Genomic DNA, 13,510 nt, shown 5'->3' on the forward strand with positions numbered 1-13,510 from the left:
GGCTAGTTGGCACCTCTTTCCAGAAGAGGATCCACAAGTCTGGGTCCTGCCTGCTTTTTATTCAGTTTGGTTACACATTTGCCCCTTAGCAATGCACGTAGGCAGAGCAGATAGAATCAAAGGTAAAATTTAATAAACTAAGTAAAGATTATCAGTCAGGAAATCGCCTCGAGCCATTGCAATCACAGCAAGAGCAATCCCACGCTGATTTCAGCCCTGCTGAGATCAAGGCCCATTGGCCTTCCAATGTCTCTTTTGCACTTTCATGTTAACGCTGCTATGTGTTGGCCTCTAGCAGAGTAGGACATCACATTTTATTTTGTGACTAGATGGACAGTTGGGTGGATGGGTGAATGGATGGATAGATGGACAAATGGATGGATGGATGGGTGTGTGGCTGGATCAATCAGAGGATGAATGGATGAATAGATTATAGATGAATGAATGGATGGACAAGTGGATGGATGGACGGATCAATGTTTAAATGGATGGGTATTTAAAGGATGGATGGATAGCTAAATTCCACAAGACAGCACTTATAGGGCAAAACATAAAACACATCAACACCTCTTGCATCTGAATAAAACTTTATGTTTACCTAAAGCCTACTCATATTTGTATTTCCAGACACCTCTGAGGGGATAAGGGTCGATATTTCCACGCCAAATTTTTAGAAGCTGGGAGTGGAGGAATGAGTAGCACCTGCTCTAAAGGCTGTGTGAGCCTTCTGGAGCCCATCCCTTCTCCTCAGATGTCTGGGAAGAAATCTCTTCAGCCCACGATGATAAAAGATTCCTCTGGTCATGGCTGAGCAGAGGCAACAGCAAGATTGATGGATGGGGAGAACCATTTGCAGAAGCTGTGGGTCAAAGAAGTCTCATCAGGTGGAGTTTAAAAGAACGCTGGACACAGGTGGGTGGCTTTAGCCTCTGAGACCCACTCCACCTTTGCTTGCTGCAGATCCATGATGGATCATCATAATATGCCCCTATCCCCACCTCTGCAAACATCCTTCCCTGTAGGACCCATTCTCTTAGAGCTCAGAACTTCTTTTTATTTTTTATTTTTTAATTTAATATATTTTATTGATTTTGTACAGAGAGGAAGGGAGAGAGATAGTTAGAAACATCAATGAGAGAGAGTCATCGATCAGCTGCCTTCTGCACACCCCTTACTGGGGATATGCCCGCAACCAGGGCACATGCCCTTGACTGGAATTGAACCCGGGACCCTTCAGTCCCCAAGCCGAAGCTCTATCCATTGAGCCAAATCAGTCTCGGCAGAGCTTAGAACTTCTTAAATATTGTTTTTAAAGTTTTAGTGTGCCTGGGAGACACACACTAGCATCTGCCCTACATTGGAGTTGGCTGTATCCACACTTTGTCCATCCTACCTCCCAGCGTAGGGGCTTCTTAAAGCTAAAGACAGATGGGGCATCCACATGGCTGGCCCATTAGCTGTGTGGCCAGTTGCTGTGCATCCTCCCTGAAGATGGGAGTGGTCTCTGAGCAGGAAGGGTTCAGGATGAGGACCAGCCAGAGTCAGACCCTGGAAGTGAAGGACCTTGAGGACTTGCATTAGGTGACTTAATCCCCTCAACAACCTTTAGAGGAGGGTACTCAGGTCATCCTCACTCCACAGATGGAGAGACTGAGGCTCTGAGACTGGGGGAGCTTAGATTCAGTCCAGGCCTATTTGACTTCAAAGCCAGTGTGCTCACCACTGGTGTGTGTGTGTATGGGGTGTGTGTGTGTGTGTGTGTAACACAGGTCACGTAAATCATTCAGGAACAATGCAGGCTCACGGACTGATTGAAAAGTAGCCATTCCAGGATATGACCTTCAGGGGAGTGGGTGTTGTAATAACACCAGTTTCTCAGCCAACCCAATCCCAAGGCCTAGAGTATTAAGAGCAGGAAGTGTGTGGTTGACTGTCCAGAGGGACTAGCCTGGAATTCAGATGGACTCTGGTGGGGGAGGGGGGAGACACACACATTTTTGAACCTGAAAAGTTGCCTCATCATTTCAAAGACACCCAAACCTCTGCTTCCCTGCGTTATTCTCCCCCATCCCCTACCACACCCCCACCTACACCCCCAAATCATCCCACGTGGACACACCGAGGTATCTGGAGCTGCTCCAAGCTGCATGTCCCAGCTTAAGATGCTGTCTCCAGCAGGCTCCTGTGGAAAGGTTGTACCAGTAAAGGAGTGTTCTAGAGCCATCTTCACCACCTCAGGGAGTGAATCCTAGGTTGGGCAGAAAAGGGGCCTTTGGACAGAGCCTGGGAGGGAGCCTGAGGCTGGTAGGGAAGGAACATCTAATGAGGGAACCAGAGAACAGCCAAAAAAGATCAGAGCAGAGTGGGGGTTTGGCCATGGATAGGGTCAGCTGGGGCCATAGTGCTGCCTGCTTCTGCCCAAAAGGCATCTACATTTGAGAGCTCTCATGTCCACCTTTGCTAGGGCAGTAACAGGGTCAACCCCATGGACAGTGTCAAAGGTCAATCAGATTTAGGCGGGAGTAGTAAGGGGAGTACAGTATTTCATGGGCCTGACACACCAGAGATCAGCCACCAGGTCCCTGGGGCAAGCTCAGATCCCCGTGAGAACCCCCATCTTGTCCCACCCAGATACCTGAGCTCAGGTCCCACGATGTAGCAGATGGAGGCAGGCAGGAAGCCATTGAAAGTGGAGCTCAAGACGGCACTATAGGCGCCCATGGAGGGGAAGATGAGCCAGTCACCCACGTCCAGCTCAGGCAGCTGCACCTCCTCATTGAAGAGCTTGTCAAAGGCATCGCACGTGGGACCATAAAGGATGCAGGGGAAGAGGGACGGCTTTGAGCAGAGCTCCTGCAGGGACACAGGGGTGGGAATCAAGGAAGGAAGAGCTCCTGCCCCCACCCACCCTCCCAGCCCATGCCCTCGGCCAGCAGAGCACCCCCAGGCACAGCAAGGACACAGGCCATCACCCACACCAACCAGTCCCTATGTGCCAGGCACTGCTCTTGACCCGGCCTGCATGGAGCTTATATTCGCTCAAGTGACACATTCTAGCCCTGCCAATTCTCAAGGCCAGACACAGGGGGCCTGTTTCCCATCTTTAAAAGCAAGAGATTTAAGTCATTAATCACTCAAAATACGGGGTCAAACTCAGCTGCACATTGGAGTCACATTGGAGGAGTTTTAACCAAGGATTGATGCCACGTCCCAACCCATGAGAGGCCTGATTTCAATCGTCTGCCCTTCACCAACCATTGGGGTCCTTCCCAGACGAGTCTACTGCGAAGCAAGATGGAGACCCTCCATTTCCTAGGACTTCTGCATCCCCAACATTCAAGGATTCTGGTAACACACACACACACCATAAAGAGAGATCACATGGAAACCCAGAGGCAAACTTATGTTCTTACACACCCACACAGGACCACATATCTGTTCACCACCTACCTGCACAGGTGTCAGTCAGCATGCTCATACACAAAAATGCACACACACAGCAGTACACATGCAAAGGCAAACAGGCTTGCGTGTTCACATCTTTGTACACGCACGTGGTATGACAATCTGCAAAGCCATGCATAATCTAAGGCCCTGTCCCCTTGCACCTCGCAGAGGGGTCCCTGCCTCACAGGGAAAGGGGCTGAACTTACTGCTCTCGGGGTCGGGAGGTGCCAGAGCCACACCAGGGTCCCCTTACCTTCACCACCGTTGGCACCCTGGGGTAAGGCTCCCCGAGTAAATCGCGAAAGGTGCCATAGTGGCCGTCGTTGAGATAGTACAACAGTTTCCGGTGGCCTCCTGGGAGAGAGGAAAAGACAGGACTGTGCTCAGCCAGGTCTCACCACTGACAATCAGCACTGAGTCCAGCACCCTTAGGACCGGCCCAGACCCTCTGCCTAGCACGGGATTACCCTGTGCCCTGCTTCAGAGCCTCCCTAGATCCCCTCCCCAGATTCGGGCCTGCTCTCTGGGCTCCCACAGCTCCTCTGCACCACCTGCACCTCATCAGAGTGCTGCGGCTGCTACTGCCACTAATAATGACTGTACAAGTAACCAGGCATTGTTCCAACCTGTCTGCATGTATCAAATCATTTCATCCTCCTCACGACACTCTGAGTAGGGACAGAGAACACTACTGTACATTTGAGGAAACTGAGTCTTGCCTGAAGTTACACAGGACAAAGTGGCAGGGCTGGGATTCGTCCCCAGGACAGGGCCCGGCTCTCACAGTCAGAGAGCAGCGTCATTGTTGCCTACTTCCCTCTAAATACTCTGCCTCTGTTGATGCCTCATGATTACATGGCGGCTGCTCCCCAGCTCCACCACACTCCCATGTACATTGAGCTGATGCTCACCTACAGCCCCAGATCCTAGGACATGAACTCCTACCAGCCAGTTTCTGAACAGCAAATCCTAGTCCGTCCTTAGACATTAATTTTCTTAATCTTTCCACTGGTTTCCATGGGCACTGGGGTCATTCCAAGCACTTGAGCATTTAGATGCCCAGATCTTAATCATTATGGTTTCCTCTCCGGGGCTCTCCCTCCCACCACCCCACACTTCTTCTCCCTGGTGTGAGTCACTCCTGTCCTCTGCTCTCTCAACTGCCAGCACTGACTCCGCCTTCTGCACCCATGGCCCCACTTGTCCCTAAGCCAGTGGTCATGGGTTAGTCATGGCAGCCCTGAGGCTGGGCGCTCACTCCGCTGGCATGTCTGCAAATACAAGGGCACCAGCCTCTCAGTCGGACGGACCTGGCACCGCTGCGCACGAACTAGCTTTGCTGCCTCAGACAATCACTTCCTCTCTCTGAGCCTCAAGATCTCTGCCTGGAAAATGGGAATGACCCCAGGCTGCCTCACAGGAGGGCTGAGCAGAAATTGGGTAAAACAGTGATTTCTCACATAATAGATCCTTAATCACTGGCAGCTCATGCTATTATGAAGACAAACATGGTAAGCCATAATATGTATACCTCAGGCCTTTGTTAAGTGATGACTGAAATCATATCCCCAATTCACAATATTCTCTAATGAGACCTTTTGTGCCCTTAGGATGACAAAGATGTGGGTAGGGCATTGTCCAAAGGATAAGGAAACAGATTAAAATGAATTAGAGCCCAGCTGGCATGGCTCAGTTGTTGAGCCTGAACCTATGGTCATGGTTCAATTCCCAGTCAGGGCACATGCCCAAGTTGCAAACTCGATCCCCAGTGGGGGATGTGCAGAGTCAGCCAGTTAGTGGTTCTCCCTCATCATTGATGTTTCTGTCTCTCTCTACCTCTCCCTTCCTCTCTGAAATCAATAAAAATATTTAAAACATAAAATAGATATTATTTAGAAATATTATATGATGGTCATAAAATTTCAGAGTAAAGGGCACTAACCCAGAGGGTGAGTCTATTCTAGCTCATCATGAACTTGAGTTTCTACTTAGTCCCTTTGTGAGGACAGCAACCCCACCTGACTCTGTCCCCCTCATGACAAACAATCAAAAACCCTTCTGAGATGGTGACCTCGATATCATTTACTGTTACCCTACAAATGTCACCCTTAACCTCCAGGCCATGATACCGACAATATTTCCTTCATGTGTGTGCTGTAAAATTAGTATTTACTGACTGTATTTTTTGTTATAAAACTACATGCCTGTTAGAAAATGCCGGCTTGGAAATAGTGAGGCGCACACGGGGAGTGGAGGCTGTGCCCTCAGACTTCCCCTCTAGGCACAGGAAGAACAGACCCCCATGCCTCCCTCCAGGCTGTCTGAGAACAGCACAATAATGTTACTGACAGGTTCTGTCCTGTAGCTAAATCACAGCATCTGTTCCCCAAATGTGGAACTCAGACCCTCTGCTCCTCCTTCCCCGAGGCCTGGGGACCACTGGACAGAGTGCTCCCAGCCCAGTCCAGGCCCACCCACCAGGCTGCAGCACAGCCTTCTTGGCGATGATGTTGACAGCGGCCACGCAGACAGATGCCGCATAGAAGCGGCCGGGCTCCGCAATGACTTCAATGCCGGCTCCCTCGGGGAAGTCCTGGGCCAGGGCAGCATTGATCACTCTCGCCATCTGTGGGGACAGACCCGAGCCCTGGGAGGCCAGTTCCTATGCGGGGCCTTTCCCTGCATCTTCTCTCTTCATTCCCCTGACAGCTCTGTTGGAAGTTGTCAGCATCCCCTTGAGCAGGGGTGGAAACAGGTGAAACTGTGGCCCAGAGGGGAGGGGTGCCCAAGGGCACAAGCCTAGTGACCAGGCTGCAGCACCATGAGGTCTGACTGGGAATCATTAAAATCATTACGCGATCAGCAAAGGGAGACTGCCCCCTGGGTGTGGGAGACACAGTAAGTACACCTCTTACTAGGGGTGGTAACCAACACGTCTAAAGAAGGCACAGAACTGCATGCACAGACACACAGACACACACACACACACACACACACACACACCTACAGTCACACACATACACACACATATGTGCATAGGCCACGCATGTAGAGTCAGACACCTCTCAAAACACAAAGCCCAGCTGCATGCAGCCACATGCCTGAGTGCCAAGAGCTCCCTGTGCAGGATCACACACTCTGTGCAATGAACCCAGCCTAGGACCCCCAGACGCCCTCTCCTCCCCTCTTACCTCCTCAAACTCCGGCTCAGAGCCCTCCACTCCGGGGAAGCCCCCTCCAATGTCCAGGAGGCTCTTGTCATGCCCGACCCCACGGCCCATCTCGAACACGCGCCGGCAGTCGGCGATGGCCTGGGTGAAGCTGTGGGGATCCTGGCAGCCCGAGCCCACGTGGAAGCTGAGCGCAGGTGTAGTGACAGGGCAGGAACATATGAGGAAACGCAAGCATCAGCAGGAGGAGGTGCACATCGGGAAATAGCCACACAGTCAGACGGACACAGACACAAAGACATGTGTGACTACATGGAACTCATGGGCACCCACAGAAACCACAGCCTTGGCTGTGCACATGGGGACCCCAGAGACACATACAACATGACAGTCCGTGAGTTGGGGCTCTCGTGGTTATGTGGCATTCACCTTTTAGCCATGCCTCCTAAAGCTTCCTCTTCTTCTCCTCCCTGGGAAGCATGTGATCTGAGCCCCAAATCTCAAACCACCCACCTGGGAGGGCAGAGGACCCAATCAGGGGCAGGTGGGGTGAGGTGAGGGAGGACACTTCTCAGGTGCAACATTCAAGGGGGCACCAAAGCACTGAGCAATCAACATAAGTAATCTTCATGCAATATACACATATATTAGAGAGAGAGCAAGAGCGAGTGCAAGAGAGAGACCTCAAAATGTTGCCTCCTGCACACATCCCATCAAGGGATAGAAAGCACTGATGCAAAAATAGCCATGATGAATAAAATACAAAAACTTTAGCCCTAGCAAGTTTTGCTCAGTGGATAGTGTCGGCCTTCGAACTAAAGGGTTCCAGGTTCATTTCCAGTCAAGGGCACAAGCCCAGGTTGTGAGCTCGATCCCCAGTTGGGGGGTCGGGGGAGGACTTGCAGGAAGCAGCCAATCCCTGATTCTTTCTCATCATGGATGGGTTGTTTGTTTTTTCTCTCTCTCCCCCTCTTCCTTCCTCTTTGAAATCAATAAAAATATATTAAAAAACAAACAAACAAGAACTTTAAATAAAGACAGAATTAATTAAGAGTAATTGGACCCAGAAGGAAAAAGAAAAGTCAAGAGAGAAATCAAGATGGCAACATAGATAAACACCTGAACTGCTGCCCTCCACAACAACTTCAAAACTACAACTAAAAGACAGAATGGACATCACCCAGAACCACTGGAAAGCTGGCTGAGTGGAAATTCTACAACTAGAAGGAAAGAGGAAAGCACATGGAGAATCAGAGCTGCAAAGAACTAAGATATGGAGACATGCACGCAGAGAGGAAGGGCGGCTGAGTGCCTGGCTGGTGTTCTCTGGTGGGAGAGAGAAGGAAGCCCCCAATTGCACTGAACCCCAGTTCTGGGCAAAACGCTGTGGACCCAGGCTCATACAGGGGGAGTCTGGACTGTCAGTAGAGAGAAAGGCACACAGAGACTTGGAGAAGAAGCTGCTGTGGGCAGGATTCTGGAGGCGTGAGCACATGAGTGCGTGCATGATTGACTGCTGAGGTTGCTGCTAACTCTCCCTAGTTGAAGGGAGTCAAAAGCTCCTGACTGCACTGAACCCCAGTTCTGGGCGAGCCTGGGGGAATCTGGACTGTCAGGCTGAAACTCAGAGGAGCTGAGGAAGGCAGAGGTCTGGAGGCATGCGCAAGGACAAGGCTGACGGAATCAAAGACTGTCTGGTCAGCTCTGAGTCTCCGCCCCATCCAAACCAAGCATAGAGGCTTTTGCAATTTTGCAAGTCTAGTCCTATAAGGCTGTTTCCAACACAGATCTCCCGGCATAGACACAGCTGATACACATAGCCAAGTGGCCTGGAGATCAATTCCTCCCAGTGATACCAACAACAATCAAGACTTAACTACAATAAGGCTGTACACACAGACCACAAAGGGGTGCACCAAGAGTGTCCACCTCAGGTTACTGGGGAGGCTGACCCACTGGGCCATATAGAAAACCTAGCACACAAAGCTACCCTACCAACTCAGGGAAGCAGTGAAAATTTGGAGACAAAGTAACAGATCACAAACAAAAGAAATGGAGGAAAATAAATGACTGGATATAGAGGTCAAAACCACGGTTATAAGGTTTTTCAAGAATTTCCTAGAAAAGGCCGATAAATTTAGCCAGACCCTTGAAGATATGAAAAAGAACCAACAGGAAATTAAATATACACTGACTAAAATAAATATTATACAGAGATCCAACAGCAGACTAGAAAAACGCAAGAATCAAGTCAAAGATCTGAAATACAAAGAAGTAAAAAATACTCAACCAGAAAAGAAAAAAGAATCCAAAAAGTTGAAGATAGTGTAAGAAGCCTCTGGGACAACTTCAACTGTACCAACATCAGAATTATGGGGGTGCCAGAAGAAGAGAGAGAGCAAGACATTGAAAACCTATTTGAAGAAATAATGACTGAAAACTTCCCCTCCTGGTGAAAGAACTAGACTTACAAGTCCAGGAAGCACACAGAACCCCAAACAAAAGGAATCCAAAGAAGATCACACCAAGACACATCATAATTAAAATGCCAAGGGCAAAAGACAAAGAGAGAATATTAAAAGCATCCAGAGAAAAACAGTGAATTACCTACAGGGGAGCACCATACGATTGTCAGCTGATTTCGCAACAGAAACTATGCAGGCCAGAAGGGAGTGGCAAGAAATATTCAAAGCGATGAATAGTAAAAACCTACAACCAAGATTACTCTACCCAGCAAAGTTATCATTCAGAATGAAAGGGCAGATGAAGAGCTTCACAGATAAGAAAAAGCTAAAGGAGTTCATCACCACCAAACCAGGATTATATGAAATGCTTAAAGGTATTCTTTAAGAAGAGGAAGAAGAAAAAAGTAAAAATAAAAATTATGAACAACAAATACATATCTATCAACAAGTGAACCCCAAAACCAAGTAAATTAAAAATCTGAGAAACAGAATAAACTAGTGAATATAATAAAATCAGGGGAATAGAAAGGGAGTAGACTGATAATTCTCAGGGGAAAAGTGGTTTGAGGGGTGCAGGGAGAGACTGGCCAAAAATTGTACACCTATGGATGAGGACAGTGGAGGGGGGGGGGAAGTAAAGGCAGAGGGTAGGGTGGGAACTGGGTGGAAGGGAGCTTTGGAGGGGGGGAGGAGAAACTATTATAATAATCTGAACAATAAAGATTTATTAAATAAATAAAAAAGAAGTCAGAAATGCCAATCCTGTCTTTATTTAGAATTTGATATTCTCTCATCATGGATTTTTTTCTGCATTAATTTTTAAAAAATACTGTATTAAAACATTTATTTGTCTCAAGTACAAAGTTTTCAGCATCCTGTTAAACATTGCTCCCAAGGCCAGTGCCTTGCTTGCCCCACTCTCCCAGCAGCTGACATCTACCTCCTCTTCTGAGGACCACACGGAGCCACCAGACCCAAGGATACTGGTGACTCAGAGGCCAGGGACAGGCATGAGAACCAGGAGCCCTGCCTCATAGAAGAAAAAGTCCAGGCTCTTACCTGGCTCCCACCACAGCCAGGCCTAGGTCTCGGGCAGACTTGAGCAAGTGTCCACACAGATCCAGGCTGGCCCCAAATTTGGCGCTCAGAGGGAATGTGCTCTTGCTGTCCTCGGTCCACAGTCGGAGGACCAGCCTGGGAGAGGGTGTGAGGGTGACAGGCATTCTTAGACACATGAACCCCAGGTCTGGACACTTTTCTGCCCCAACCCAAAATCACTCCATCTTCCCTCTACCCCTGCCTCGGTCTTCTGGACTGTCCAGCCCTGGAGGTCCAGGGAGGGAACACACCACTACTTATATACTTCTGCCCAGACAAGAAAAAGCAGGGAAAGAATCTATACCAGTGGTTGGCAAACTCAGTCAACAGAGCCAAATATCAACAATTGAAATTTCTTTGGAGAAGTTTTTTTAAATTTAAGCTTCTTCTAATGCCACTTCTTCAAAATAGACTAGCCCAGGCCGTGGTATTTTGTGGAAGAGCCACAATCAAGGGGCCAAAGAGCCACATGTGGCTTGAGAACTGCAGTTTGCTGACCACGGATCTATACTAATAAAAGGGTAATATGCTAATTGGACCAAACATCTTCCGGACATCCTTCTGAACAAAGTAACGGTGGTAGGAGCCAAGGCAGAGGTGATTAGTGATGATCAGGCCGGCAGAGAAGAGCAATTAGGGGTGATCAGGCCAGCAGGCAGAGGCAGAAAGGGGCAATCAAGCAGGCAGGCAGGCAGGCAAGCAGTTAGGAGCCAGAAGTCCAGAATTGGAAAAGGAATGTCCCCCAAGGGGTCCAAGATTGGAAAGGGTGCAGGCTGGTCTGAGGGACACCCACCCTGCATGAATTTCATGTACCAGGCCTCTAGTAAAATTATAAACATCCCTTCAGCAGACCTCCTGTCACAAGATCACAGATGTTAAATAACTTCCTCAGGAATACACAGATGTCACAAGTGAGAAATGTGAGCCCTGGTCTTCCTGAATCCTATCAGAGTGCTTTTTCCACCAGGTTGCTCACTCCAGACCTCCTAATGCCAGGCTCTGCCAACGTCTCTGCAGACACGGGAAACCTTTATTTGACATGAGTGGGCACGGGGGAGGCATTGGGACACACGACCCACATTCTTGTTCGCTGCTGCTTGGGCGTCTCCTAGTCTCCACGAAACAGCCTTCATCTCCTCCCTGAGGCCCCACCTGCCTGCAGGCCTGCTGGTCTCACCTGGCCCCAGGGTGGTGCTGGGCCACCTTGGTCAGCTCCTCCTCACTGTCGAAGGTCAGGAGCTGCACCCCATGGCGGGCAGCATACTGCAGGTGGGAGATGGGCTTGCAGGGGTGGGCATAGATGATGCGTGAGGGGGCCACACCCAGGCTCAGCACCTGCTCCAGCTCCACCTGCAGGGGCAAAGCCAGAGTAAGGGGCTGCCTCCCTGCTGCCCTGCTTTTGGGGCACAGGAACCCCGGGCATGAGGGGCTGTCCCCTACTAGCCCCTACTGTGCATTTGGCCCAGCGCTGGGCACATATTGTGTTTTTTAAGCTTCTAGACTGCTCTAAGGAACATAGAGTTGAACCCGTTTTATTTTTTAAAAATATATTTTATAGATTTTAAAAATATATATTTTATTGATTTTTTACAGAGAGGAAGAGAGAGGGATAGAAAGTTAGAAACATCGATGAGAGAGAATCATCAATCAGCTGACTCTTGCACACCCCCTACTGGGGATGTGCCCACAACCAAGACACATGCCCTTGACCAGAATCGAACCTAGGACTCTTCAGTATAAAGGCAAACACTCTATCCACTGAGCCAAACCAGTGAGGACTGAATCCACTTTAAAGACCAAGAAACTGATGCTCAAGTGAAATGGCTGTGCCAGGACAGAACAGGGTCTGTGGATTAAAGCGTGTGTTTCCTTCACTCCTTAGCTCAGGCTGACCGCCCTTGTCACCTAGACCAGAGGAGGGTGGACCACTCCTACTTCATTCATTTATTCTTTCACATACAACTGGGCACCACACACATCAGCCACTGTTTATGAGCTGCTGTCCCCACTTCTGGACTCCTGGAAATTAGCCTTTTTTCCCCCTAGGAATGTCAGGACTATGAAAGAGGCAACTGGCTGTAGCCCAGGCTCACCTGGCTGGCACAGTCGAAGCCGGTGCCCAGGGCGGCCAGGACACGCAGCACCCAGGGGCTGCTGTTACACTTCACTGCATAGAAGGGCGAGACCCTTGGCAGGGCCTGGCAGAAGGCCTGATGGCGGCTGGCCAGCACACCCAAGTCGGCCACCATGAAGGGGTCCCGTTGGTCTTGTCAAGGCAGAGAGAGAGGCAAGAATGGCTGGGCATTGTGTCATTTCATTCAGTTCTCAGTGTCTCCATGCAGCAAGTACTGCTGTGTTCCCGGTTAGGAAAAGGAAACTACGGCTCTAAAATCTCCTTTCTCTTTTTAAAAATGTTTCCTGCTTATTGAACTTATTGGGGTGACACTGGCTAACAAAATTATACAGGTGTCAGGTGCACTAAAATGTGAGTCTTTCCATCAAGATCAGTAGCAACTTCGTGGCAATGGTAGGATTTGAACCTTGATCTAACTCCCACAAAAAGAAGACAAGAGGGCAACAAGCTTCAATGACCAAATGGGAGCCAGAACTCTCCAACCCTCACCAGTATCACTTGGCACAGGGTAAATTCCCAGGAGCTGGTGGGGGACTCAAAGGGGACAGGGGAACTATCCCATGCCACCAGGGAACACAGCTATTCAGTAAGACATAGAAACTGACTCATAAAACACAAACAGAAAGTCTTCTTTTGTCCCCGCCTAAGTAGGGACTGAGACCCACCCTCTCCACTCCCCACTGCATGACCTTGCCCTCCCCTCCCTCCTCTCCCCTCACCGATCAGAGAGCTCCCGGATCTTCTTCAAGACCACCTCCATGGCAGATTCCTCAGTTCGCAGAGGGATGAGATCCTTCAACAAAGAGCTTCCAGGGCATCCTTCCTTCTCCTTCCAGTCCTTGAGGGTGGTGATTGTCCGTGACTGTCCATCAGAGCCCTCTGCCAGGGACACTCCCAGCATCCTGGAAAGGCCTTGCTCTGAGGACACTCCTCCCTCCTCCTCCTCCCAGCGCCCTGCTGGCCCATGGAGCCAGAGTTCCTAGGCCAGTAAGTACTCGGCGCTTCCATGAAGCCACATAGAGCTCCATGGAGCCCTTGTGAACTTTCCCATCTGTAGGATGGACCACTGGCCAGGCCCAGCCTGCTTCAGAGACCTAGTTTGGGATCAAGGGAGATGCTCAAAAGACCCCTTACCATAGGTGGTTGGCATCCTCTTCCAGGCTCCTTCTCTCACATGTTCCCATTCACAGATGAGA

General features: G+C 49.6%; 1 protein-coding gene across 1 annotated transcript; it reads right to left on the minus strand.

Moving 5' to 3' along the window:
• Nucleotides 1-801: 801 nt before the first annotated feature.
• On the minus strand, nucleotides 802-13,215 carry LOC311617548 (antizyme inhibitor 2-like; the record flags this gene model as incomplete). The annotated part of the gene is made up of 9 exons (XM_084873908.1): nucleotides 802-859; nucleotides 2,636-2,853; nucleotides 3,701-3,801; nucleotides 5,926-6,073; nucleotides 6,639-6,804; nucleotides 10,142-10,276; nucleotides 11,358-11,530; nucleotides 12,274-12,448; nucleotides 13,034-13,215. The coding sequence occupies 9 exons, from the start codon at nucleotides 13,213-13,215 to the stop codon at nucleotides 802-804; spliced, it is 1,356 nt and encodes a 451-aa protein (XP_084730034.1).
• Nucleotides 13,216-13,510: the final 295 nt, after the last annotated feature.

The sequence above is a fragment of the Pipistrellus hanaki genome (assembly GCF_964339955.1).
Source record: "Pipistrellus hanaki genome assembly, chromosome: 2".
In the NCBI taxonomy this organism is placed as follows: Eukaryota; Metazoa; Chordata; class Mammalia; order Chiroptera; family Vespertilionidae; genus Pipistrellus; species Pipistrellus hanaki.